The sequence below is a fragment of the Phasianus colchicus genome, chromosome 19 (genome assembly GCF_987193195.1).
Source record: "Phasianus colchicus chromosome 19, bPhaCol1.hap1.1, whole genome shotgun sequence".
NCBI lineage: Eukaryota > Metazoa > Chordata > Aves > Galliformes > Phasianidae > Phasianus > Phasianus colchicus.
The window spans coordinates 7,831,173-7,859,118 of NC_143454.1; the positions used below are offsets into that span (position 1 = coordinate 7,831,173).

Genomic DNA, 27,946 nt, shown 5'->3' on the forward strand with positions numbered 1-27,946 from the left:
GCACACACCTGGCACCTCAGCACAGGCACTCTGCAGGACTGGGTATAAGTTTGGGTTCAGTTTGGACAGATTTGGTTCTGCTGAATATCAGTCTCTTCACACTGCTGTTTCATAAGCAATCCCAAGCAGCAAAGTTGTGCATCCTTAGACCAAAGACCTTGATTTCTTTCTTTTCTTTAATTTCTCCTTTGCAACTCTCTGACCTCTTTCAGGGGACTATTGAGACACACTGGCAGACTCCTCATCTGGTTCCACCTTCCTGGAGATGCAATGCAGATGGATCCAGAACGCAGGTTAGCTTCCATAGATCTAAATGGTGGAGTCTTCAACTAGTAAACAGAGGGAATGACTGCTCTTCTTTGCTGTTGTAGAAATGCAGCAATGGGTAAAAACAGTCAGATGTTGGAGCAGGGATCTCTGCTGCGTGACATGGTTTCACCCGGAAACCTTTGCTGCGTTAGCTCTATTGGCACTCTTCATCTCTGGTTCTTGAGATGCTGCCAAGAGGGAGGTGACCCTCATCCAGGGTCCAGGAGCAAGCAGGGACAGGACTGGGGATACAGCCCTGTGCCCAAGCATCTCCCTGCTCACACAGGAGCGTGACCCACCAGAGGTGGCAGGTGGAAATCAAACGTAATTTGGGACTGTTGGAGCCAGGAAAGAGTGAGATGAGTCCTAGTGGGGAGACCAGCCTCACCTTTCATATTCTAATGCCTTGCCTTTGCCTGATTTGTGAGCTCTGGGGAGTCCTGCTGGGAATTCACTCGAACGGAGGCACACGCTGCCGTCCCTCGGTAAATTACACAGAGATATAATGAAGGAGGAGAAATCAGTTACTCTGTGACTGCGGCTCCCCGGGGGACCTTAATTCAAATATTTGTGGAGCTGAGCAAGTGGGGCGTTGGGGAGCCGTGGAGTTGGAGTGTCTCTCCACAGGTTTCTGCAGGTGGTTGGTGGTGGCAGGGCTGTGCACTGTGCCGTGGGATCCTTCCCCAAAGGGCTTTGAGCTCTTGGTGGTGTTAGCCAAGAGGAAGGTGATGAGGAAATATGGAGGGTTGGTGCTGCATCTTCCTTGAAAACAGAGGTGCACATGGTGGTGGCTGTTGAGATGTTTGGGATGACTGTGGGGTGATGGGGGATCTGCCCATGGCTCTGCATTGCCCCAAGGGCTGTGGCCCAGCTGGGGATAGCTCAGTCATGTTTCCTCCAGCTAGATGGGAGCAGGGCATGTGTGGGTTTGAGAAGTGTTGGGAACTCTTCTCCACCACCCACACGGCCATTACGTTCAGAAGGGATCATAAAAAGTGTTCCATGCCACGAGGCAGCGGGTGAACCCCATGTTGTTCAACTCAGGCACGAGAAAATCGATTTACCTTCAGCTCCACTGCCAGCCTGTGCCTTCTGTGCGCCCACAAACCAGGCTCACAGGGCATGCCCGAAACAAGTCCCACTTCACCCTGACAGCCCAGGCTGTGACTCAATGGGGTCCCACACCATCAACCCAGGTGCTCAGAGACACCTGTACAGCCAGGATAATGCACGCAAGTGTGAGCACACGCTCGTCGCACGCCTGCTCTCACGTGCATCAGCTCTGCTGGCAGCACTGTGCCGCTCCGCTCCCATGCCGACATCCCGCACCGAGTGCACGGCACCACATTTGCACACACATGCTCGCTCCGAGCAGCACGGCTGAGCTTCGTCTCAGGATGTCGTATACAATGGGGGCAATCCCACTCACACCCACACCCGAGTGCAAAGCCCCCACGCCTTCCCCTTGCACACACAGCACCTCGGGTCGGCACGCACACGCGGTACGGATCTGCGGCACGCCAACTGTTGGGAAAAAAAAAAACCCACACAGATTCAGCCGAGAGAGAGAGAGAGAGAGAGGGGGAAAGAAAGAGAGAGAGAATGACAGACTGCAATCCCCCTTGAGTGCCTATCCTCATGAATATTAATAAGATGGTAATTAAAATGCAGGGACACAGCAGGACGGATGCAGGCGCTGCCTTCGGAGCGCTGGGAACGGGGGGAGCGCGTCTTTCCAGGCAGGTTTTGATTCCGTTCTCTGATGAAAAGAAGAAAACGGAGCCTTCAACTTTAATCAGTTTAGAGTTTTTTTGACACGACATATCTTTAATTGCTGATATTTCTGCTCTCCTCAAACCCAGCTCTACCGTCTCCAGTCTAACCAGAGATAACGAACCGCGGTGAAGCGCCGCGGATTCGTGCCGTGTTTACGCCTCGACTTGTTTTCTACTTTGCTGGGGTTTCACTTCTTTGCCTCAGGTCGGAGGGCACGGCCCTGGCACACCCAGCAAGGGGTGGGGGGCTGGAAATGGAGCCCGACATCTCTTTGTGTAGCCCCCTCCCCATAGACTTCCCCTATTGCAGCCATAGGGAAACCAACCTCTTGTAGGTGCTCATCTCCTCTTGGCCATGGCTTCCTCTGGAGGATGCTTGGAGAAGGCTCACAGGTCTCTGAACGAGGGGAACTGAAGTGTTGCTTGCTTTTGGTGAAGATCATCCACTGGGTCTGATCTGTGGATGGATGAGCATCCAATGGCTCTCATCCATGGAAGGAGAACAGTGTTGATGGGAAAATGAAGGAAGAGTGTTGGTTGGTGCCCAAAGAGAATGTCTTGGGTGTGAAAGTAGGACCAGGTCAGCACAGAGATGTGGATGATGTAGGAGGGGCTTTCTGGCAAAGAGAAAAAAATAAGGACCCACAGAATGCCCCATACCAATATGAATATTTAGCTTAGGTCAAGCCATAATGTTTGGTTTGGACAGAAAGGTTTTTTTTTTTCATTGTGTTTGGAGGTGGCTTATTTTCTTTAGATCTCCTCTTTTGCATTGAGGTAATCTTTGAGCTGAAAGCAGTAGGTTTGCTGGAATTTAAAAAAAAAACAACAAAACAACTTTCAGAAAATGCCCAAATACAATTTGTCATGCAAGTGATGGAAGATGGTTTGCATTTTCAAACCTGCCCAGCATACACACCATGCAATATCCCTGCAGGAAAAGCAGAGCTGCAGCACCCTGGAGCTCTCGAGGTTCTGTTGTACAGCAGGGCAATGCTGGGGTATAATGAGATGTTTTCAGGTTGGATATTAGGAAAAGCTGCTTCTCCAAAAGAGCGGTGCTGCGCTCGCACAGCTACCCAGGAGTGATGGGGTCACTGTCCCAGAGGTGCTCCAGAGGAGATGTGGCACTGAGGGCCGTGTCAGTGGGTGTGGTGGGGTGGGATGGAGTTGGACCTGGGGATCTGAGAGGGCTTTTCCATCCTGCATGATTCTGTGACTCACCTCTATCACAGACCTTCCCAGAGAGGTGTGGGATCCCCTTCCTGTACCCAGCATTCTGTGGGATGCCTGCTCAGCCCAGCTGACCATGGAGCACCTTTGCCATGAAGCCCCAGCCCACTTCCCAAACCCCATGGGCAGCAGGGGGGTCTCCCTGTCATCCTGCCCTACAGCAAAGCTGCTTCATACTTGATATGAGCTGAAGCCAAGACTGATGGTGAACTGCCACAAAGCCAATGTGTCAGCGTGCATTCTTGCCCATCAGGGTGTTTGCTTTTCCATCCTTTTTAATGCATTTTGGTGTGGCAGGATTGATGAGGGGGTTATTTGCGTGTCCCTTCTTGCCTTTCAATAGGGTGGGTGTTGCAGCTTGTGCATGGGGTTGGACCCCTCTTCCCTAGCAGGAGTGGCTCTTGCATTGGCTTCCCTGGGCCATGTCAGAGCTGGGAAACATGAGGATTTCTGGAGGACGTGGAGGGGAAGGGCAGGTGGGGGACAAAGAAATGGGAGCTCAGTGAAGGGGACAGCAGAGGAAGGTGCTGGCAGATTGGGACCAACCAGAGCTGGGGGGAAACAAAGCAAAGCTACTTTGGGTGTCATTTTCAGTGACGGAAAAAGTCATTTTTATTATTTTTTTTCTTTTTTTTTTTTACTGTTTCCTTCTCCTCCTTCATTCTCTCCTCTCTCCTTTCTGCAGTGCTAAAACACTTTGAGAACTGAGAAGGGCACAGTCTGAGCCTCCCCTCAACCCCACACCTCCCAACACTGCCGTTAAATCTGTGCTGAAAAAAGGACCAGCAAATATCAGGTTTGCCACGCGGATGCACTGACAGGGTTGGGGCACTTGTGGCAGGGACAGCCCAGAGTGACAGCCCCAAATGCGCCCAGCAAGGGCAGGAGTGCAAAACCCCCTGGTAAATGGAAGGAGAAGGCGTTGCTTTGCTGCTGGGAGAGAATTTAGGTGGCAGTGATGAAACAGAGCAGCGCTGTGCAGGGAGCAGTGCTGGGGCTGGAGAGCCGTGGGAGGAGGTAGCAGGACGGCCCCGGGTGCCGCTTCCTCGTGGCACCCCTCCAGCCATCCCCGTCACCCCCTAGTCACATCCTGCTTGCGCTGGCTCCTGCCTCATCCTGCTGCCTGCAGTTTCTCAACCCCTTTCCCTCCTGCCAGCACTTTCTGGCTGCTGGGGTTGCTGTGGGGCAGCGGGGCTGGAGGCAGCTCTTGGAGCACCGGGAGATTTAGGATCGAAGTGCTCCATCCTCTCCTGTTTGACAGCAGAACTGCTATTTAAGGGAGGGTTTGGAGGAGACATGTTCCTCTTTCCAAATCCTTCTTGCCGGTGTAGCCCCCATCCCACAGACCCTGCAGCACGGAGCATCCCGGCACCTACAGGATCCTCACCCTTCCCTGGTCTTCCCTGGGTCCTCACTTTGTCCCCAGTGCCCTTTCCTCCTCTGCAGCCCCATCTCCAGAGGGGCCATGTGCTGTGGGAAGGATCACATCCTGCTGCGGGACGCTCTGTGCCCTGGCAGGGTGCAGCTGGAGCTGGCACTGCTCTGCGCTGGGCTGAGCTGTCCTGGCCTCCAAGTGCTTCTGCAACAGCCAGGAGATCTCAAGGGGAGTTCATAGTGGAGCAGGGAGATGCTGCAGCACAGCAGCAAGCTGGAGCTATAGGGAGGGAGGGACTCTGCCACGGACTTTCTGGGCTAACCTTGGTCAAGACAGCTTTCTCCCTGCATGTTTGTTTTTTTTTTTACCCAAACACAACGCTGCCTTTGCTCGCTGTGCTGGTGCAGAGGCTGATTCCCAGCACCCCGGAGGAGGGCTGCTGGCTGCTGCCACGGCACTGCACTGCAGCAGCTCTGAGCTCAGCACTCCGTGCTCGGGGTCTCAGCCCCATTGCGGAGCTGCTGCCGCAGAGCTGGGACCTCCGGGACCCCCGTCCACATCCTGCAGGTCCCCGCTTTGCTCCATCACCCAGCGCTGAGGCCTGGGGCGAGCGGCGGGCGGCGGCGCTTTGGGGTTTTGGCACACGGGGAATGCAAGTGGGTGAGGGAGGCACTTCCACAATCCCTGCTGTTAGGAAGACAGCACCCGGGGTGCTGCGTTTTTTGCCCCCAACGGAAAGCAGGGAACATACGGAGGAGATGGTTGCGACCACCTGGGGCTCAGGGATGGGGATGCTGGGCGCTGGTGTGGTGCATCCCTCCCTCCCCATCCCTCTTCCCCACGCACAGGGCAACGTGGCTACGCACGGAGCCAACCAGGAGCGATGCGAGGAGGGTCGCAGCTCAGCGGGGCAGCTCTGGGCTCCCCTCTCTTCCCTCCAGACCACGCAACGGTTAAATTCCTTTCCAGCTGAGCTGGCAAGCAGAGCCCGAGCATATTAGTCAGATCCCTGTAGGGGGTGGGGAGGAGGAAGGAGCGAGCAGCGAGGAGGGGCCGCAGCCCAGCGCCGGGCTGAGCTATTCTCCGGGGCGAGAGCGGGGAGGCAGCGCAGCAGGAGTTGCTGCTTCCCAGAAACTTGATTATTTTTAACCCAGGAAGAAAAAATAAAAAAATAAAAAGGAAGGAAGGAAAGCGGGCAGATTTAAAAAAAAAAAAAAAAAAGAGTGGGGGTAAATCTAAAGGAACTGGAAAACATGAAGTTGGCGTCAGCACACAGCTTTGCAGAGGGGAGAGAAAGGGTGAAGAGGTTCAGGCTGCCCTGGGATGGGGATGAGGCACGGAGCCCCAGTGGAGCTGCCCCCGCTGAGCCCAGCAGAGCTGCCCTGTGGGGTGGAGGAGAAAGCAAGGTCTTCTTTCTCACATTGCTTAACCACGTGTAGATGGGAGCTTGGGCAAAGTGCAGAGACATCTCGGTGTTGTTCCCACTGCATGACATGGTTGTGTTGGGTCTGAGATGCAGAGCTCTGGAGCGGTTGTTCCAAAGCTCCACAGCTGGAAGAGCACTGGGGATCTGCTGCCCCAGTCCAGAGCTGCAGTGTGGGCACAGGCACTGCAGTGTGGATGGGACACGGTGCACAAAGTCCTCTGTGAAGGTTAAACCTTTTCTGACCCAAACCCTCCCTATGTATTTGTATGACTGCAGCACCTGCACTTGGTTGGAAACTCAATGTCTTCCATGGCTGTAACACCAGCCCAAAGCATTAAAAGCCATGGGCCCTGCCAGGAAATATTTGGCAATCCCCCACTGTGCTGCCCAGGGTGTTACTGGGACTCCTGAGCTGCTGTTCTCAGCCCCAAACTGAGCTCCATGGGGAACATCATATGAGGAAATGTCCTATATCCACAGACACTGTGTGGAAACAAGGCCACAACCCTCCCTGAGGAGGTTCTTCCATATTGGACCTCTGCAGGACTTCTGCTGTCATCAGCTCTGCTCTGCTGTGCCCAGATCCTGGGTGGGGCTGGTGATGCCCACATGATGGCATCAGAACCATCATCTCAATAGAGAAGCCCTTATTTTTGCAGGCAGAGCCAGGCCAGGTCAGAAAACAGATCCCATTCCCCAAAGGCAAAGAAGTGACAATGGCAATCAGTTCAGCTGAGCCAGACTGAGTTTGGAACAGGCAGCAGGCACCCCTCAAACTGCAGAGAAAACAAAACTCTTGACAAAGGCACTGCTGCTCTGTTGGCTCCATGTGGGGCTGCTGAGGGTCTTCATGCTGGTTTGGTCCATGGGGCAATGTCACCCCATCATGTCCCAGCACAGTGCAGCCTCCCTGCCACCAACAGGCTCAGCATTGCATGCCCCCATCCTTGGAGCTGCCCAAGACCAGGCTGGATGTGGCTCTGGGCAATGTGATCTGATGGCTGGCAACCAGCCCACAGCACGGGGGCTGGAACTGGATGATCTTTGAGGTCCCTTCCAACCAAACCATTGTGTAACTTGATGAAAACATGTGGCTCACTGGGTGCAAAAGTGCCAAGCCTTCCTCCTCACCTCTTCCTCTCTCAAATCCCAAGGGCCTTCAGTGGAGAGCTCCCCCACACTGGCACAAGCAAGGGCCCTGGGGATGAGCCAGGAACTGCTTCCACCCCACGGCTGCAGCAGGATGGGGCTCGCAGCATCACCCACCCCACTGCACACCCACAGGGCTGGGGTTTGCCAGGGGGCTGGGGTGGCAGAGGGCCCTCCGAAGAGCCCCTCTTGCTGCAGGCAGCCTAGTGCACTGCTCGCAGGGTATTTTTTTCTTCCTCGCTCTTTGTTAAGCTCCCTTTCAGCTGAAATGGCAATGCCTGGGTGTTCTGAGCTGACAATAATTGCTGCAGTCTAGACACTGTCTGGTATGAGGCACGGGGAATCAAAGAGGCCCCTTCTCTCGCAGCGACTTTCACACATGCTCCCTTGCTTGGGCTCCTTCCTTCTCCCTCTCCCATGTTCCCTTGGTCTTTGCCTTCTTCTTCTTTTTTTTTATTTTTTTTTTTTATTTTTTTTTATTGCTCCCCTCTATCTGCATCGCGCAGAGCTGGAGGAGAAGCGTCAGCATCTTCCCCCACGCGTGCTCCCTCTCCGCCGTCTGTTCCATGCTCCCCCTCTCCCTCTCTCTCTCCCTTTCTCATCTGTCTCCTCTCTCTCCTTCCTCCACTCTTACCTTTATGCTATTCCCTTCCTCCCAAAGTTAGCAGAGAAGCGAGAGGGTGGGGGCTGGCTCTGCAGGAGTTTAACTCCTTCCTTACCCTCTCAAAGCTCTCCCCTTCCTGCTGAGCCCCTCCTGGCTGTGGGAGCCCCTACCCACCCCATCCCTGGTCCTACAGGTGGTGCCTGGGTGTGCTGGAGTCAGATGAAGCCTCATGCCCTGATACCATGGGCATGGAATCATCCCTTCCTGCACCATTCCTTGGCCAACAGCATGGCCAATGGGATGGGGTGTCCATTGGGGACCCATAGGAAGGGGAGACCACTGGGGGCCCATGGTAAGGAGTGTCCATTGGGGACGCATAGGAAGGGATGTCCATTGGGGGCCCATGGGATGTCCCCCACGTCTCAGCACTGCAGTGGTGCAGAGCTGGGGAGGTGCTGCAGCTCCTCCATCACCTCCATGCCCAACAAGAAGGCAGCCAACGTGGGAGATGTGGGAGAGCACCTCCCTGCCTCACCTCTACTGGTGGGCACACACAGCATTCAGGAGCAGCAGCTGTTCCCCAGCAAATACTTGCTGGGGTGCAGATGTGTCCCAGCTGCAGGGAACCCATTGTTGTCTCTTTGGGTATTTGGGTTGCTGCTTCCACCCACAGCAAAGCAATGGGAGATCTCCAGGCATGCACCCAGACCTCTTTAGGTGCTGCCTCAGTCTGTGTGTTGCTGGTGTTTCAGTGGGATGCCGTGTTGCAGTTCCAATCATGCCCAGGACTTATTGTGCTATAATGCTATTAACAGATCATTTCTAGCTCACTTCTGGACTTCTCTTAATCTCTGCTCCCTGCGCAAAAAAGTTGCTTTTTCTGCAAAGCCCAACTAAATAGCACTGAATTCTCCTATGTGTGTTTTGATTGCTGTCAAATGCTTTCACCAGAGGGGAAACTGAGGCAAGGCACAGGGCAGCCATCTGCCCCCCCATGGGACATGAAGCTGCTCTGCAGCCCCGCTTGCATTGCCCAGCATCTCAGTGGCAGCGGTGCTGCTCGCCTACCACGGGAAAGTCACATTAGGAAAGTATGCAATGTATTTTTAACTGTCTATAATGCAATTTAGCAGCTGGAAACGAGGACGAAAGCCAACCCCGTGTGACCAGCCAGATCTCTGCCGTCCATGAGCAAGCACTCGGTGGACGTGGTGTTATTCTGACAGGCTGGGGACCTTGTTTGGAAAAAGGGCAGGGAAGGGCCGTGTCCTCAAAGCAGGCTCTGTCTCCAGCCAAGGGGTGATGGAGCTTGGGGACCTCACTGGGGCAAAGCAGTGCTGGTGGTGTGACAGAGCAGGAGAGGAAACAGCCCCAGGGGAGGCAAACAACTGCTGGAGGTCAGCAGCAGAGCCAGGAATAAAATCCAGGTGTGCTGAGCTGGCGCTGGGTTTGTATTCCCGCACGTGGGTGCGTGCAACACTGCTGTCCCCAGGTGCAGAGAGAGCTTCCCAAAGCCACCCGGAGCTCCACTGCAGGCTGTGGGGCAGCAAATCTGCAGGATCTGGGGGGAGAGATTTGGGGTCTCTGTTCCCTGGAGCATCCCACAACAGCACTGCTGGGTCTGGGCCCCACTGGAAGGATGCTGATAAGGCAGTGAGGTTAAAAACACTGCCTTTATTTTGAAGCTTATCTCCAAATCCTAATGAAAACAGATGAAGAGGGAAGGCAGGGACATTGGAGGTGCAATGGGGCTGGGGCTGGGCGGTGCTGTGCAGCAGAATGCGGCTGGGTTGGGAGTCCAGTTGGCTCCAGCATGAGATGCAGCACAAGGGGAGTGTGAGATTACAGTAAAGCTTTGGGGCAAACCCAAGAAGTTGGGGCACAACTCTTGGGTCCCACACATAGGGGGAGAAAAGCTGAAATGGCTGAAGTCCCCCTTCCTGCCCCACCAACACCCTGAAACTGAGAACCCACTCTTAATAAGGGGAATCTTCCTCGATGAGGGAGAAAAACCTTGAAACCAAGGAAACAAGAGAAGCAAAAGGGGAAAAAATCCTTTGCAAGGGGCGATGAAGAGGGAACGTTTGGCAGGTTGGGATGCCTGCTCCAGCAGATGTCCCATCTCAGAGTGGCATCAGCTGCATCCTGGGGCAGTGCTGTAGGAGAACACTGGGGGGCAGGAGGTGGGATGGAGGGGGGGAGCAGAGGGCTGTGGGGAAGCTGTACGAAGGTTCCACCGAAGGAAATCCTTCCTTGCCAGATTTGGGCCACCCCCCACACAGGGGAAGCGACACACGCCCTCACCGCCGCCGTGTGACACAAGGCAGCATCTGGATGACCCACAGCAAACTATGGGGAGGGGGGCACAACCCCATCTGTCCCCATCCAGAGCTGCGCTATGGGGCGCACACCCCCATCCCTCTCCTGTCCCCATAGCTCAGTGCTCGGCCCCATTCGGTGCTGCGGGACCGTAACGTGATATTTCCCCGCGCGTCCCCCGGAGGGTTTTTTCCATTACACAGAACGGAGCTGCCTGCTCGCCCGGCTCCCCCGCCTGCAACCTCTGGCACCGCTTTTCCAGCGGCACATTGTGCAAATGTAACCTTTCAGCAAAGCCACTCCTACGGCAGGAAGCCGTGGGGCCTCGGCTGCTGCCAGGAACGCAGCCGGCTCGGAGCTGGAAGGCAGCCCGTTAATCAGAGCCGGCTGACAGCAAAGCACACATCCTGGGCAACAGATTTCTGCTCCCGCTCCCTCGCGCTCAGCCTCGCCTCGCCGTGCCTGCATCGCTCCTGCTCGGCTGCTTTCTGCCAGCCCTTCTGCCTCCCCCTCCTCTTCCTCCTCCTGGGGTGTCCAGCAGGGTTTGCTCCTTGCAGGAGGCTGTGCATAGGGATAGCTACCAGCCTGGGGTCCTGCTGAGGATGGGGGCTAGGGAGGGGTTTGGTGAGGCTGTCCCCTGTGGTCACAGCACCCACAGGACCCCCTGCAGACAGCACTTCCAACCACACCTCAGCATTGTACCCATCACCCCATGGCAGCGCTGTGCTCATGGTGCTGTCCTGGCTGATGGAAAGCCATTGTGGCTGTGGGGTGTGCCATGGGGTGTGGGGCTATTCCAGAACCCTCACCCTCCCCAGGCCCTGGGGATGCACAGCCCTGTGTTGCAGACAACTTTGGGGAAGTGCCTTGCCCGCCTCCAGCTCACCATCACAACCAAACGGGAGCTTTTGTCTGAGCTCAGACAACATGGCAGGATTCTACTTGGCTCGTACTCGAGCTTTCTCCAGTTACATCTGCACTCGTGCCCAGGTGAAGCCCAGCAAAGAGCAAAAGGTGAAGAAGAAGCCCTACCATCACTGTCCCCATGCAATGGGCTCTGTATCTTTTGCATCTGGTTTCTTCCAGGACTTGAAACACGAAAGTGCTGCATTGTAGTGTCTGTTTTTTGTGTTGTTTCCAGCCCAGCTGGAAGCAGGAGGCACTAGAAAATGGAGAGATGGGGGTAAAAAAAAAAAAAGAAAGAAAGAAAGAAAGGAAAAAATCGATCTGGCAAGAGTCCATCTTCCTGCCGAATCCACCAAACCCGGGGTGCTCATGCCTTGCTCATCCCAACCCATCCTCTCGTGCCCAAATGGCTTTGGGGATGCTGCACAAAGCATGGCCCCACTGCTGGCGTCGAAGCCATCCCTGCATTTATTTCACCTTTTCCTCTGGTTGCGAATTGTCCGGGAGCAGATGGCGATTTTCTCAAGTGTATCTGTTATTCGAAGTCGCTCACCGAGACAGGGATGGCTCACGCAAACCCGGCCCCCCTGCAAAGCCATCATTTGGTCTTTCCATCTGCCCAGCCACTGCGTTTGGTGTGGGTTCAGCCAGCTCCGTGGGGCAGAGCGGGACGGCACGGCCCTACACGGTCCCATTAACTATGGGACATAGAGCCGTGACGGCCAGGGCAGCTTGGGAGTGGAAAGCAATCCCTGAAGCTGGGGGAACCCTCTCCTTCTGAGCCCCTGAATGGGCTCCCGGGCCCATCTGCTGCCACATTCTGGCTGCATTTTTCCATTTTCCCTTCCCAGTCCTCTCCTTCTCCCCTCTGCAAAAGCAGCCATGGGGCCGGGAGCCGCCTCGCAGGGATGGGGCAGTGCGCTGTAACCGGAGCCCATCGGGACCCCCTGCGCAGCCCCACGCCAGGAATGTTGCTCCGAGGGGGGCTGCCAAGGGCTGACAGAGGGGGAACCGCTTTGAAATGCAGCTTGCTCTCCCTCCCCCGTGGCTTAAACAAATACCCCCTGGCTCAGGGGGTGCCTCCCCGCATCCCACAGCCTTTTGTTGTCAAGCTTTTGTCTGGGGTGTGGAGAAAGGGCTGGGACCCCCCCCAGCCTCCTCCAGGACACCCATGTGGATGGGGTCTGGGATGCTGAGCGTGGGGCTGAGAGTGGCTCAGTGCCCCATCGCAGGGCCTGGGGACATTCTCTGAGCCCCGCTGCCTGCTGTCCCTCCTATCCCATCACCATGGCATCTCACCATAGGCACAGTCTTTGGGTCTCCACATGGGAACTGTCATCAGCCTGTGCCATTCCTGTGTGCCAATCCACATCCAGCTTCCATATGGGGGGGCCCAAACCCACAGCTTAGGAGAGTTGCAGAGCCCACTGCCACTAGGATTCCATTAAGTGGCTTGTAATTTTGCATCCCCAAAGGCATTTCATGGAGTTTCCTTTCAAAGAAAATAGTTGGGGGAAAATCCTTTGAGGGGGGGTTGAACAACCCCAAAATGCCCAAGGAGATGCCCAAGGAGATGCCCAAGGACATGGCAGCGCTGGCCTCCAGCCATTGTGCCATGCAAAAGAACCTCCTGAATTAACCACAGGAAAGGTGAAACTCAAAATGAACCCCTTGGAAACCAGACCCAGTCTGCTCCACCCACCCAAGGCACGAAAACAACAGAAGCCCCCAACTGCTGCCCACATCCCTCCACGCTGCCCCCAGAGGTGGGAGATGCCCTGAGACACCCCAACCAGTGCCAATGGGGCCACAATGGGAAGGTTGGGTTGGGGTTGGGCAGAGCCCGTTTATCCTTCTGCTTTTGGGGGTGGGTGCATGGGGGGAACCCCGGGGGGGGGCACTCAGCCCTCCTCTGTCCCCGGGACGGCCGTGGGTGAGCGCAGTGCTGGGCTGTGTCCCCGGGGAGCAGCGGCCCCGCAGCCCCGCGCCACGCTCGTCACCCAGACAAGAGATCAATAACTAATTTCACTGCAGCAGCAGCGCGGGTTTTTTTCCAATAATTGTGAGCCGGCGGTTGGGAATGAGGCTCTCAGCACCGCTCCACACTAACCTGCGCCCGATCAATCGCCACACCGCTGGGGCAGCAGGAAAACTCATTTTTCTCTTTTTCTTTCCTCTCTCAGCTTCCTCCTCCTCCTCCTTCCATCGCTCCCTCCTTGGGCACAGCAGCTCTGGATCCGGACCCTCGCCTGGGGGGCTGTGCTGAATGCCCCCCACGTGCGGTGGCCCTGTGCTGCTCGTCCCATTTCCTGCAGGACAGAGCCTGTGCCAAGCGTAGGGCGCAGCATCTGTCCTCATCCAGGAGCACTGTGGAGCTGTGGTTACGGAGCTGTGCCTTTCGGTGGCCAGCTGGTGCCTTTGTGTTGCCCATACATGTTCAGTGATGCAGTTGGAGATCTTTGGGATGCTGTGGGGTTGGTCTGATGCCGGCTATGAGTCTCGGCTGGGTTCCTCCCTTGTTATCCATCTCTTCAGCATCTGAGACACTGCCGTGCCTCAGTTTCCCTGCACATACCTGTACCAGCTGGGCACAGCTCCCTGAGCTGCCTGAGGTCTCTGTGCTCTGGATCCCATCACACAGGATGTAGTGAAGAGCTCAGTGCTGGGCCCTGATGCCAATCTCTGGAGTCCCAACATCCACACACCCAGAAGGCATTGAGGAACGGTGTGGTTTGCAGCATCCCCTGCTTGTGTGCTTTGTCCCAGCTTAGGGATGCTGCTAATGGGGGTGCAGAGCCAACCTTGAGCCCCATCCCTGTGCTGGTGGGGTATTTCCATGTCCTTTTGGTGAACCAGCTCATGACTCCCATGGTTGATATTTGCCTTAACCCTCTTTCCACACATTGATTTGTATTTGCATTATGCCCTGGCCACGGTGCTCAGGAACACAGGGTGCTTGCGGGGCTCCCCCCATGAGCAGCAGTATCCCCCAGCCATGGCTAAGGTCATTCTTCATGGGTTTCCCAGCAGCACTGGGGCCTCCATCCTTTCTCTCCCATTTAATCCCATGAATTAAACACCGCCTTCACCGCAGAGCGCCGAGTGGTGCCGCCGTAATGTCCAAGTTTTATGACTTGCCTTGAAGGCACCTATTGATTGGGGTCCTCTCTGGATGATGGAGCTTTTAGTGCATCCTGGGCTGTCTGAGCAGGGCTGGATCCTCAGCCCATGGGGCTCGGCAGCGCTGTGCCGTCACATCCCAGTGCCCCATCTCTGTGGATCCCAGGGGGAGGCAGCAGGCAGGGGCCTCAGTGCCCACACGGCGCCTTTAAGAAGCCCACAACCAGCTCCAGGAACACGAGCTCAAGGTCACAGTGGGAAACCTGCGGACTTGGCAGCGAGGAGAGGAGAGCAGCCGGAGGGAAGGAGGAGGGAGGAGGGAAGCAGCCGGGGATAAAACCCAAATTCTGGCGGGGGAGAGGGGACGGAGGGGAGCAGGGAGGTGGGGTGCAGGGGGTTCCACCCAGGGGTGCCCAACTATGGCCCCTTGAGGCCCTGTGCCACGTCCCCTGGTGCAGTGCCCAGATGCCCTCTGGGAGGTTTGGGGTTACCGAAGGCACTGGGAATGAGGCAGCTACTCCTGGTCTGGGTTTGGAGATGCCCAATTTTAATTTTCATCAGCAGAATTAATCTGCAGAGCTGTTTCCCCCCCCCCTCCCGCCCCCCCCCCCCTCCCTTCCTTTCCTCGCTGGTTTCGACGGAGAATTTGATCACTTCTCCCAGGAGCTCGGCACCATTAACATTCACTCCTGGCGCGCGCGAGCCGCGCTGCATCGCCAAGCGCATCGCAGGCTGTGGGCTGTGGGATGTGGGATGTGGGATGTGGGCACCTCGACCCCCGTGAGCAGCCCCAGCCCTTGGCCTGGCACCATCCTCACCCCCACCGAGTCAGGGAGGGGCTGCTTTATTTCTGTGCCTGGAAATGTAGGAAAATGAAGGGCGCAGAGAAGGACCAGGGGGTGCTGCCCTTCCCCTGCTTCCAGCCAGCCTTGGGCTCAGACCTGGAGGTGTCCGGAGGGTCCTGGCCTCAGGGTTTGCTCTGCAGCTGCTGGAACACCTGGGGCCGTCCAATACAATGGAAGCCAGAATGCACTCTGGGGGTAGGATCCAAATCTTGCACCATTTCACATTTTAAGGGATGCAAAGTGGTCACCGTGGGCTGCCTCAGAGTTGCATAAAGTTGTGGACTTTGTGTTTTGTTTTTTCTTTGATAAAGGTTAATAAAGAATTAACTCCTTATTGTTGTTATTATTACTCCATCACTGTTGCTGTCACTGTTACCATTACCATTACCATTGCTATTACTATTGCCATTGCAGCTGTTGCTGCTATAGCTGCTATTGATGCTACTGCTATAACTGTTGCTATTTCTATTGCTACTATTCCCATTTCCACTCCCATTCCTGTTCTCATTCCTGTTCCTCTTCCTATTCCCATTCCCATTCTCATTCTCATTCATGTTCCCATTCCTATTCCAATTCCTATTCCAAACTGCTGCCCCTTGCATGCCTTGCAGTTTGCCTGACACCAGCACAGCCCCACCTGGGATGATGCCCTCTGGCCCTGAGGTGCCCCCTGTACTGCAGCAGCAGCAGGAGCTCCATCATCCCATCCATCAGTGTGGGGCTGCATCCTTCCCATGTAAGGATGAAGACCGTTTTTCCCCTTTCTGGCTATGGCCCCATGCATTGAGCCCAGCCACGCTGCTCCTCGGGGGCACGGAGGCATTCACCAAAGCGAGAAGCCAAGCGCTTTCTTTTTAGCCTCACTTTAACAAGTATTAATTAACAAGAGAGTAAACACTAATCCCGAAATGACACAAACTGCGTTGCTTGAAACGAATGTTTGGGACCTGCCTGTGCTGGGATTTACAGCCACACGGGTTAATGGGTGCTAAGTCACTGCTCAGACTGCATGGAGAAGCCGAGCTGGCGAGGGGCTCTGCGTGCTGCTCAGCCTGGCATGGGCTGCACAGGGTGCTGGGGCTGTGCTGGGCTGTGCCATGCCATGACCTCCTCTGGTAGGAGGTGTGGATCCACTCAATGCTTGGAGAAATGGTGCCCCCACCCAGCAACGGCTTTAACCATAGAGCGCTGCAAGAGCGACCAGAGAGTCACCCTTGCCTACAGCCAACCTCCAACCCATGTGGGTGCAGGGGAGGCTGGGAGCTGAAGGCAGGAATTCACACGTCTTGAGAGGGACCCAGGGAGGCAGGCAGTCAGGACAGATCCAGGCCGGGTTTTCTTCATTCTTTCTGCTCTATCATGCAGGCTGGGGAGCTGCTGCGTGTGCACATGCGACTCCAGTCAGTCCTGCTCCAGGCTGAGCTGCACAGCCAGCGTGAGTTGGCGCTGGGAACTGGGAAACTGCTTCATGTGCACACTGCATCCTCCCTGTGCACACATTGCATCCTCTCACTGCACGCTGCATCCTCCCTGTGCACACACTGCATCCTCCCACCAACCACTGCGTCCTCCCTCTGAGCACTGCATCCTCCCCAACGTGTTCACTGCACGCTGACTGGGGCAGGACCACAACAACGCATGGAGGACACTGGGTGCTCAGTTCCCCCCTTGCTGGGAGGGCTCCCCTTCATCCCATGTACTCAGCCCCATTTCGGAAGGGCTGGGAAGGGGAGGGTTGTGGGGGCTGCAGGGCTGGAAGCCCCCGCTCTGGAGGTCGGCTCCCTGCGCATCGCCTCGCCGTGCCATTCTGCAGCGCCTTGCTTCCTATCATGGAATTTTAATTTGGTTAGTTGAGTTCTTTAAACAGTGTGAACTTGCTAAGTGCTTTGCATATTTTATACTCATGAGTAACATTTATCAAACAGAAAGTACAATTAATCAAATAAGGAGCTTTTGTAACCCGGAGCGGTTTCCCTTCGCCCTCATCTCACCCTCCGCATCCCCTTCTCTCCCTGCCACTGCCCCATCTGGAAACACATATATACTGATATATATACACAGATATCCATATTACAAGCATTTTATGTGTGTATAGATATATCTCTGTCTGCACATGTTCATGTAGATGCATGTATCCATGCACCTATATCTAACTACTGTGTAGATGCACACGTATGTAGGTATGGTGTGTGCGGTATGGGATACATGTGTGTGTATGTATAAATGTGTAAGTATATACATATATGTGTACACGCATAGATATGTGGTCCAATTAAACTCTATCGATGTACATACATGCACACAATATTATATTCATAAAATTATACACACAGTCTCTAGAGAGAACGTTTATATGTGCACTGCACTAGCTAATAACCAGTATCTAGTAGCTGCCATCTAGTATAGTATATAGCATATAGTGTATAACATATAGCAAAGAGCATATAGCATATAGTATACAGCATATAGTGTATAGCATATAGTGCATAACATATAGTGTATAGCATATACTGTATAACATACAGCTGGTGCTGGGCACCCATTGTGCCACCACCCGCATGTTGGTGGCTCCCAGCAGCACAGGGAGAGCACTGACCTAATTTGTTGTGACGTCCCAAACCCACTGCAGTGCAGTGCTGGAGCTGTGGGGCACAGGGCAGTGTGTGTGGGGTGTGGGATCCCCTATGGGCCCCGGATTGTTGGCACCTGAATGGGGCACGCAGCATGCTGATCACTGGGAACAACGCGTGCAGTGCTGGTCAACTCACCTCCAAACGGTAGTGTGAAATTAATTAGAATTAATTAATCAGAAAAGGGTAATAGGGGTGATTAAGTACCTGGGGGAAAAAAAAAAAAAGTCTTGAATGTTGTAGGAATGGTGATTGCCTCGAATGGAGGGGAGTGAGAGGTGAGTGCTAAGGGATAGAAGGGGTGGGGATGGGGTCTGGGGGGGCTCAGTGCGTGGGGATCACAGTGATTGGGGCTGGGCAGAGGGGAAGGGAAGGGGAAAAAAGGGAAAGGGAATGGGAAGGAAAGGGGAAAGAAAAAACATTAAAGTGGAAGGGGAGAAAAGGGTAAGGGAAAGGAAACACGGGAAAGGAAAAGAAGAAGGGAAAAAAGAAGGAAAAGAGGAAAGGAAAGGGAAAAGGGAAAGGGAAAGGAAAAGGAAAAGGAAAAGGAAAAGGAAAAGGAAAAGGAAAAGGAAAAGGAAAAGGAAAAGGAAAAGGAAAAGGAAAAGGAAAAGGAAAAGGAAAAGGAAAAGGAAAAGGAAAAGGAAAAGGAAAAGGAAAAGGAAAAGGAAAAGGAAAAGAAGAGAAAGAGAAATGGGAAAAGAGAAAGGGAAAGAAAAAGGAAAGAAAAGGGAAAGGGAAAAGGAAAGGGAAAAGAGAAAGGGAAAGGGAAAAGGGGAAGGGAAAAGGGAAAAGGAAAAAGGAAAAAGGAAAGGGAAAGGGGAAAGGGGAAAAGAGAAAAGGAAAAGGGAAAAGGGAAAAGGAAAAGGGAAAAGGAAAAAGGAAAAGGGAAAAGGAAAAGGAAAAAGGAAAAGGAAAAAGGAAAAGGGAAAAGGAAAAGGGAAAAGGAAAAGGGAATGGGGAAAGGAAAAAGGAAAAGGAAAAGGGAAAAGGAAAAGGGAAAAAGAAAAGGGAAAGGGAAAAGGGAAAAGGGAAAAGGAAAGGCTCGCAGAGCTGCCCGCCCTCGGCCGGGCCGTGCCACGCTGCCCTGCTCCCCCCGGCTTCGCACTCAGGCCGAGAGCCGCACTCGGAGCGCGGCGCAGCGCGGCGCAGGCTGAGGGCAGCGGACACGCGGTGCCGCTCCGGTGACGGGCGCCGATGGACGGGCGCTGCGCTGCGCTCCGCACGGCCCGGCCTCGCGGGAGGCGGCGGAGTTCCGACGGCGGCGGCACTGCGGGACAACAGCGCCTCCTGGCGGCCGCGCTGGGGTACTGCGCCCCGGAGGAGGACGGTTCGGCGGTGCGGGAGGAGCTTCCGCTGTCCGCCTCCAAGCCACGCCCCCTTTTCGGCACGTGACATCGCCGTGACGTCACGCCGAGCGCCGCCTCACGGCGCGTGGCCGCGGCCCGAGGTAACGGCGCGGGGTGTCCCGGCAGGAGGGGAGCGGCTGGGTGGGGGTGGGGGGGATACCGGGACCCCGCACACGGGGCTGTGGGGGTCGGGAGCCCTCGGCAGCGGTCGGCGGGGAGGAGGGGGCGAGCGGCTCCGCTTTAGGCCGCTTTAGGCCTTTGTGCTCCCCCCCCCTCCCAGCTCCCAGGGCCCCAAACCCTCCTGGGCCGCACGGAGCCGGGCCGCGGCCTGCAGCCGTGTGTGAGCGGCGGGCCGTGTCCCCCCGTGTCCCCTGTCACACAGCAGGTGGGGGGGAGAGGCACAAAGCGGCACCGACGTGCGGCTCTCAGACTCTCCGCCCTCAAACACGGGGCTGCGGGGCGGCCCTGAGGAAGGAGCGGCCCTCACCTCCCTCCCTGTGGGGCTGCCGTGCTGTTCTTTGGGATTTCAGCTGTGTTCTTCGCTCCCTTAGGTCACAGCGCTGCCACGCTGGGATATCAAGCTGAGGACCCCGAAACTGCCTCCGCTGCCGTAGGAAAGGTTTTGTGTCTAACGGGGTCTTTGCTTTATTTGTGAAGGTGTTTGAAGTCCTCAGATTCAGCCTTTGGCCACCTTAAATCTCGCCTCTGAGCCCTGGCGCAGTTAATCACATCCGCAGTGGTTTGAATTATGGGATGTCTGGGGGGGATTTATAGCTTGTATTGCTGATTATGCCTTGACTTTATTATATGGCACATATATCTAACTGGTGGTCACGGCTGAGATTTACAATCCTCAGGTAGGTGCTTAGGAGAACTTTTAGCAACTCCAGATGTAATTGGAGGTGACTGACGGGGCTGTCAGTGCAGATAAACACATAAAACGTTAATGCTCTTAAGTTGGAGAGAGGAGGCAGAAAAGGTGAAAAGGCTGGGGCAGCCCTCAAAGGGAGAAATGGGGTATTGCTGAGTGAGGCTGAAGCATCCCTGCCTGGGAGGCTCTGAAAACACTTTGTCGTTCCTTTTTCTGCTCCCCAGAAGGATTTTAGGGTTTGAAATAGCCCAATTAGGGGGTGATAAAGGGTGTCAGTCCCAAGTCAGGGTGCTCACAGAGCTGATCTTCATGGCCGTGGCACTGACAAGGGGAGGGTGGTGATGCTGTGCCTCTGGGGGGCTCGCTGGGAGCCCTGCCTGGTGGGGGGGCTTTGTGCCTGACCTGTGATTTCTCCCCCCCATGGAGGAGCAGTGAGTCCCACAAGGGTGCGTGCCCCACAGCCAGCATGACAAGTGAGGTGGTGGAGAATGAGTTTGAGTTTTACTCCAAGGCAGAGAAGTACTGGAAGGATGTGCCCGCCACAGTGGACGGAATGCTGGGGGGCTACGGCCACATCTCCAGCATCGACATCAACAGCTCCAGAAAATTCCTGCAGCGCTTTCTGCGGGTAGGTGGCATGGGTTGATGTGGTCCCAGAGCTCTGTCTTCTTCCCTGTGCAAAGCTGGGCTCTTCCCTCTTTGCTGCTCTGCAAGCCCCAACGTGGTCGTCCCATTTCTCTGAGCTCAGCCCCATACCATTGTCACTCCAGGATGGTCCCAACCGAACGGGAACAACCCGCGCCCTGGACTGCGGGGCTGGCATTGGCCGCATCACCAAGCGGCTGCTGCTGCCCCTCTTCAAGACTGTGGACATGGTGGATGTGACCGAGGACTTCCTCACCAAGGCCAAGAGTTACCTGGGGGAGGAGGGCAGGCGGGTGCGCAACTACTTCTGCTGTGGCCTCCAGGACTTCAGCCCAGAGCCCAATTCCTATGACGTCATCTGGATCCAGTGGGTCATTGGTGAGGGTCGCTCAGCTTTGCGGGGTCTCGCTTGCCTGTCACAGGTACCCCACGTGCACAGGGAGGGGCTTGAGGAGACCTGGGGCTGCTGTAGACATGAGCGTTGCAGCCTGGCTGGGTAGTGGGTCTGACCCACAGAGGGGCAGTGGGAGGGCACTGCACTGTGGCATCTTTTCCCTCCAAACTCTGAGGCCAGGGCAGAGAGGTGTGGGTTGGATAGAGCTGGGACTGAGCACACAGGATGTGGGCTGAACATCCCCAAGCTTTCTACTGCTCAAATATTTGTCTGCCTGGAGCAGGAGGGATCCCAACCACAGCCTCCCTTCATCCATCACACTACCTGAGGGGGTCCTGCACTCACTAATACCTGCTTTGCCCCCCAGGACACCTCACTGACAACCACCTCTCTGACTTCCTGAAGCGGTGCCGTGCTGGCCTGCGGCCCAATGGCATCGTGGTCATCAAGGACAACATGGCTCAGGAGGGTGTCATCATGGACGATGTGGACAGCAGTGTCTGCAGGGACCTGGATGTGGTCCGTAAGATCATCCGCAGGGCTGGGCTGCACCTCCTGGCTGAGGAGCGCCAGGAGAACTTCCCCGATGAGATTTACCATGTCTACACCTTCGCCATGAGATGAAGGTGCCTGCTGATGGGAGGAGGTCTCTCCAGGACCAGGACAGCAATTCCTGCTGGGGTCAGGAGGGGTGAGGACTGTGCCTTCACCACGGGGCTGTGTGTGGCAGCGAGGGCGTTGTGACTCCGTCTGTGTGGGGCTGGTGGTGAGGATGGGGCTTTGTCTTCCAAGTTGCTGCTGTTTGTGAAAAGAGGTGTTTGCCAAATACATTTTTCCTGCTGTTGGACTTAAGCACGTAGGTTCTGTTAGATGGCTTGATGCTGCACCCAGGGATCTGTATGCAGATGCCTGTCACTGCTGGGAGCAGGAGAGTTCCCCCTGTCAGGGATGTGCTCCTTGGGCACCTGCAGGTTGCTTCCTGCTTGCGAGCAGGAGCTTGGTACATCTCTGTGGCAGGCTAGATTACCTTTCCTGCCTGGGTGTCCCACTCATGAACTCACTGTGGCTTACAGAAGCGAGGGCTGAAATTGGCACCAAGTTAGATATGGCAAACAGAAGAAATCTCTGCCATTGCCTTATGCTGTGCTGTAGGTTGTGGGGCTCTGAGAAGGGCCTCCTATAAACCCACAAAGCAGATCTCTACACATGCAGCAAAACAGGTGGCAGACATAACCCTGGGCCCTACACCTTCTGCTTAAATGCTGCAGCTGCCTCCTAGCTTTTAACACTCCTCTGCCACATCCAGAGCATTTCTGCCCAGCCACAGCCTTGTGCCCACCTAATGCACCACAACTGCTAACACTGGCACAACTGCTCACCAAGGGCTGAGCCCACACAGAGCTGCTGCCTCCCATCCCTTGTGATTCCTCCCCAGCCAGCTGGAGCTCTTGCTTCCACCCTGACTCTCCTGCAGAAGAAACATGCACTCTGATGCTATTTAAAAGGCCTTGTTTAATTGCTCATTTTCCATTGCAGACAGCAGGGAAGTATTTTATCACATTATTATTATTTTTTTTTCAAAACATCGATTCATCAAGTCGCACAGCTCCAATTCCATGTAGCAGGAAAAGGTGAAAAACAGATGCTGCCAGGAGGGGCAATGTAGTAAAATAGCTCTTCTACAATGAACTGCTTGTGGATCCCAGATCCACTTGCTATAAATATCTGCTCAGAGTACATTTCTTCCTCTTCTGCATCTGTTCTCCATGACAAACAAAAACAACAGAAACATGGGGGGCTCAGCTTTACAGCATTTTCTGCACTTCACAAGGAAGTAGATGCCTCCTTGGTGGAGCCAGATGGTTGTGACAGGTTGGGACCTTCCTGCAGAGCCCCAGAAGATGGGGCTTCCAGTAGCAGCTTGGCAAGAAAACTCCCATTGCAGCCCTGCTGCAATTTCTTTCCCCTGGGAAAGAGGCAATGGAGATCAATGTTCAGCATGCAATCACTAAAGGAGCAGATAAAAGGAACAGGGAGGAGCAAGGCACTGAGGAGATAGCTGCCCATTCCTCATCCTTGCACAAGGACACACCAGGAAGCCAAGGAACAGCCACTTGTCTGCTTGCTTTGGAGTCCAGCATTACTGAGGCACCCTTTGCAGGCAGTGCTCTGTGCTGTGTGGATTCAGCACTCTTGGCAAAAGCTCTGAGGTCACCGAGCATTCAGGCTGCTGTTGCTAACCCCACTTCCCCTCATCCCCTGCAAGTTCCTGGTTTTGGAATCACAGGTGAGTAAAGAAGGCACCCACATCCAGGCAGAGATGCAGGACTGTGGCTGCTTCCACTGACAGAACAGGAGGACATGAATGCCAGCACTCCCCTGCACGTTGCTGCTCAGTTCCTGGGACAAGCAACATCTCTCAGCATCCTGAGGCATCTCATTGTACTGCCACTCACTCATGGCACTGCTTCACCCTGCAGCCAGAGCAGAGACCTGTACAGTCACACCATCCTCCTGCTCTCATCCCTTTTCTTACAAATCCACATTCTTTCACCTTGCAAAGGTGAATCCACCTTTTAAACCATATTCCTCCTGCAGTGTCCAGCTCCCCACTGCCCAGGAGCCCTCTTCACCCCCAGGCTCTGCCCACTTCCCTGCAACATATTTTAAAGCCACGAGACCTCCACAGACGTGCATGCAGCATTGTGCACAAAAAAGTACACCCCTGAAAAATCAGCAGAGACACCACAGGCAGAACTAGTAAAGCCATGGGCACAGGGACAGCAGTACCTCTCACTGCACAGACAACGGGCGCAGAGCAGTGATTTGCTGACTGTCAGTAGGCATTGTGACCACAGAACGAGGAGATGAGGAGTCATCAGTCAGGCTGAGGTCCTCATGCCCAACGGCAGTGTGGTCAATGAGGAGGTACCACTTCAGCCTGTCTGGAAGAGGCAGAGCCTTGATTTTTACATCTATTGGCCAAGGCCTAAGGCGCTGCCGGATGAACACCCTGCAGAGATGTTTCAGTGCCTGTGGGGTGTGCTCCAGCTGCTTCACAGAGCAGAACAGACTCCTGATCTTTTCCTCGTGGTACCTGCAGCTGTTAATGTCGACCTCAAAGTCGCTGGGCAGCTGGATGGTTTGTGAACTGGCCATCATGAGTTCCAGCAGAGTCTGACCCATTTGGATGACCTCTGTAGAGATGCTGCTATCTTTGAGGATACTGACGTCAGAGCAGAGGCAGTCAAAGACAGTCTGAAAGCCCGACCAGCACGAAGGACCGTGGAGGGAGCAGTTGTAGGCAGCACCTGACTCCAGCAGGAAACGCAGCAGTGGGAAGTGACATGTGAAGTTCTGGAGGCAGCGGTAGGTCAAGGACTCGAGGGATGGGCACTCACTGGGATTGGCACCATGGGCCATGAGCAGCTGCATGACACGAATGCAGAAACTATTTTGCACCTCTGCCAACTCCGTGCTTGCCAAGTCTATGTCACCCAGCAGGAAGATGATGTAGGTGAAGACAGTGTCACCATTTTCAGTGGTAGCCCTGGCATCTGCACCTGGAGGAAGGAACAGAATATAAATGGAGCTGTAAAGAAAATCAAAATGGATTTATGAGAGACACTAAAAGGGGAGAAGGGGTGTAGATCCTTTACTATCACCAGGAGATATGAAACACAGTACTTAAATGCATCATGCACTCATACAACCCACCATGGAACTGACAGCAAGATAGCTGACAGTCACAGTGCTTCTTCCTAGTGGAAAAGTATTTCAAATCAGAGCACCCCTGGACAGAGTGCTCTTCTGGACTTTATTCTTGCTCAGCCAGAAACATAAAGGAGTTGGGAGGGCAGCACCTGGTGCTGTACAAAGAATCAGCAAGCACCAGGCCTAGAGGGGTTCAGAGTGGAGAAGAGAGCAATTGCCCTCACCTTGTTCCAACAGGAGACGGATGCTCTCTGTGATGTCGTCCAGATCCACAACACTGCTGCAATGACAGTGCAACAAGGCGTGCAACAACGCTGTCTTTCCTGCAGTATGAAAAGACAATCAGATGAGACAGTGCTCCACCTGGAAACACTCATCCCCAGAAGGAAGGAAAAGAATCCATCCCACCAACCCAACTGCTAAACACAAGGGAGACAGCCCTTCTGCTAGCAGGCTCCCAGCATTGCTGTAATGGAGCATAGCTGTGGTGGCACAGCTGGGGCTGGTGGTGGCCCCAGAAGGCATATGGGCCATGGCAGAGTGGTTTTTAGAGCACACCCCCCCCCCTTCATCCCCCTCTCCCCCATCTTCCATGGGCTGTACAAAGCTGCTTTTAGCCTCCTGCTGAATCTAATACAGACAAGATACTAGGAGACAGCACAGAACACCAGGGAGGTTCTGCAGCCTGCCTTAATTTTCAAAGCAGGCAGAATTTGCAGCAGCAAGGTGAAGGGACACAGATCCCATGCCCCGCTCCAGCCCACCTGCTGGAAGCACCCCACAAACCAGTTTTGTCAGCCGCGTTGACGTCGGCCCCAAGCTGAAGCAGCCGCTGGAGGCACGGCAGCCTCTCGGGCTCCTCACTGGCCAGATCAAGGGGACTGCTCTCATGGATCTGTACAGGGCAAGAGGAAAATCCACAAGTATTAAGGACTCTTTATGAGTACCTCTGGAGAATCACTGATGGGGCTTCATCATGGCCAACATCAGAGCATGTAATTCATCCTGCCCCCAAAAGCAAGAGTGGCAGCCCCCTCCCCAGTGTCACTATGTCTACAGGGAGAGGTTGATCTACCCCAGCTTCTTCCCACCAGCCACTCCACTGCAGAGGCAGGTCTGCTTGGCCAAAGGCGGCCTCAGCTTTTGCTACAGCACTGGAACAGTGCAGGTGCAGCTTGGGAGGCCACTGATGGCAGGTGGCATGCAGCAGGCCCTGGAAGGGGTAGCAGAGAGGGCCGACCCTACAAACTGGTCCTTTGCAGCCCCAAGGAACTGGAGCATGTCCGTGTCCAAGCAGTCAATCCCGTACCCGGTCCCTGCGGTTGATGTCGGCCCCGTGGCGTGCCAGGAGCTCCACCATGTCAGGCTGGTTGCGAAGCACTGCAATGTGCAGTGGGGTGTAGTAGGTGACTGGGTCTGAGGACAAAAACACGTGGTCAGAACTGAGGGATTTCCCAGACATGGAACACATCAGGGTGAGCACTGAGAATAGTTGCCCACAGAAGCAGTTGTTACAGATGCCCCAAGTCCTGCAGCTGCAATGGCTTTGTCTCTGTCAAAAGCCCTCAAAGATGCAGCTGGCTCCCATTCTCTGGCCATCCTCACCTCCATTCTTATGGCTGGGTTTAGACAAGGCACATCTAATCTCTCAAATCCAGGAGTGGGAGCCTGAGGCCAGAGCCAGCAGCACCCCTCCCTTTTTGTCCCAGCTATCTCTGCCTTGCAGGGCCAGCTTCTCACCACCCAGCCCCTCCCAGCCAGCCCAAGGAGCAGAGTCAAGCACAGTGCCCTTCCCACAGCCATACCTTCAAAGCTGAGGTCTGCACCAAACTCCAGGAGTACTTCTGCAGCCTTGACAAGCCCCAGCTCAGTAACCTTCAGCAGGGTATAGCTCACACCTTCCTGGTAGAATGGGGAGTGGGCTTCCCTCTCCAAGACTTGTCTCATTGCTGAGAGCTGGCTTCCATTGCTGCCCAGGCAGGCATGACTGGAAATGAATGAAAATAACCAGTTACTCACCTGGGCAGTGTGTGTCTCCTATGGGCTTGCAAGGGTCAAAGTAGGGAGGGAGAAAAAGCCCAGGTTTCTCCTGTTCTCTTGTAAACTGTTGGCTACAGGGTTATATAGCAGTACTGGAGTGCAGCTGAAACCCTCGTGAGCTTCTGTTGCTGCAGGTCAGCCAATTCCTGAGGAGCACACACAGCCTCCTGTTTGCTCTGCTTCATCCCACGTTCCCAAAGGACAGAAAGAGAATGGTCCTCAGAAAAAGGTGCTCAGTGAGACAAGGCTTTTTCCCAGTGCCAATGCTGCTGAGCTCCAGCCATCACCATCAAGCAGGTGTTTATCCCCAGAGCTCTGCTTGCAGCCCGGTCAGTTACCTTTCAAGTGCATTCTGCCTTTCTGCATCCTGTAGCGCCAGCAACGCCAAGATCTCATCCACCAAGGGCTGGTACTCGAGAGTGATCCTGCGGAAGCCGTGCAGGAAAGGCATCCTGCAGTGCTCTGCTCTGCACACCAGCCCCGCAGGGCCCTTCCGCATGGCAGAGCCGCCTGCCCGCACTCAGGAACCCGCAGGCCGACCCAGGCCTGGCTTCCACGGGGCCACCGCTCCTCTGAAAGCAAACACGGAGTAGTTTTGCATTCAAAAAAACATCACTTCCCTCGTTCCCAGAATTCCCGACCCCCCCCAACTCCCCTCCAGAACCCGGAGGCAGCGCCGGCAGAACCCACCAGGCCGTCCCGTAGGGCCCCAATCCGTCCCCGCGGAGCGAAGCCCGAAGGCAGCAACACAAAACACCGCCGCGCCGCACGCACCTCCCCGCCCCGCCGCCGGAAGCGGAAGTCGCCAGCTGCGTCATTCCGTGGGCGGGGCCTAACTGTGGGCGTGGTTTAGCAAAGGGGCGCGGTCTCTCTGGGGGCGGGGCTACAGCGCGCGCGGCCGCCAGGGGGCAGCGGGAGAACGGGAGCGGGGCGGGAGCGCGCGCAGCAGGTGCTGGTGGGCGCGAGACACGCGCGTGCAGCCGCGCACACGCACACACACACACACACGCATGCACGCACACACACGCATGCACGCACACGTACATGCACACACAAACACGCCTCAGGTGTGTACACGCCCCACGTGCAACTGCAAGATGCGGTGTGCAAGAGGTGCACGCACCCGCAGCTGTTCTCACGTGTGTGATGCGTGCCTGCAAGCGGGTGCACGCACACCACTGCACACGCACACACCAGTGCACACACCAGTGCACACACATGCACACACACACACACAGATGC

At 55.1% G+C, this 27,946-nt stretch overlaps 2 protein-coding genes and 1 long non-coding RNA gene across 9 annotated transcripts in view; 2 read left to right on the top strand and 1 right to left on the bottom strand.

Annotated features, from left to right (window-relative positions):
• The window catches only part of LOC116234237 (uncharacterized), a 42,905-nt gene extending 28,096 nt beyond the window's left edge, over positions 1 to 14,809 (top strand). For 2 of the 3 annotated variants that reach the window (XR_016458991.1, XR_016458990.1), the window contains 2 exons: positions 213 to 293; positions 4,003 to 7,687. This is a non-coding gene — a long non-coding RNA (uncharacterized LOC116234237). Of the gene's footprint in view, positions 1 to 212; positions 7,688 to 13,279 lie in introns of those variants that run through there. The other variant, XR_004168087.2, reaches the window with a different exon arrangement.
• Positions 14,810 to 19,001: 4,192 nt separating this feature from the next.
• On the top strand, positions 19,002 to 21,802 carry NTMT1 (N-terminal Xaa-Pro-Lys N-methyltransferase 1). 4 transcript variants are annotated; one of them, XM_031601696.2, is made up of 5 exons: positions 19,002 to 19,141; positions 19,592 to 19,659; positions 20,338 to 20,539; positions 20,682 to 20,934; positions 21,318 to 21,802. In XM_031601696.2, exons 3-5 carry the CDS (start codon positions 20,378 to 20,380, stop codon positions 21,572 to 21,574), a joined length of 672 nt encoding a protein of 223 aa, XP_031457556.1. In that variant the 5' UTR covers positions 19,002 to 19,141; positions 19,592 to 19,659; positions 20,338 to 20,377; the 3' UTR covers positions 21,575 to 21,802. The 4 variants fall into 4 exon arrangements, with proteins under 4 accessions (XP_031457556.1, XP_089977739.1, XP_031457557.1 ...); XM_090121613.1 differs by having other exon boundaries at positions 19,592 to 19,650; XM_031601697.2 differs by having other exon boundaries at positions 19,592 to 19,650; positions 20,344 to 20,539.
• A 612-nt stretch (positions 21,803 to 22,414) lies between these two features.
• On the bottom strand, positions 22,415 to 27,514 carry ASB6 (ankyrin repeat and SOCS box containing 6). 2 transcript variants are annotated; one of them, XM_090121612.1, is made up of 7 exons: positions 27,479 to 27,514; positions 27,043 to 27,276; positions 26,470 to 26,651; positions 25,974 to 26,080; positions 25,451 to 25,559; positions 24,889 to 24,987; positions 22,415 to 24,513 (listed from the first exon to the last, which is right to left on the bottom strand). In XM_090121612.1, exons 2-7 carry the CDS (start codon positions 27,201 to 27,203, stop codon positions 23,744 to 23,746), a joined length of 1,428 nt encoding a protein of 475 aa, XP_089977738.1. In that variant the 5' UTR covers positions 27,204 to 27,276; positions 27,479 to 27,514; the 3' UTR covers positions 22,415 to 23,743. The 2 variants fall into 2 exon arrangements, with proteins under 2 accessions (XP_089977738.1, XP_031457554.2); XM_031601694.2 differs by having other exon boundaries at positions 27,395 to 27,506.
• Positions 27,515 to 27,946: the final 432 nt, after the last annotated feature.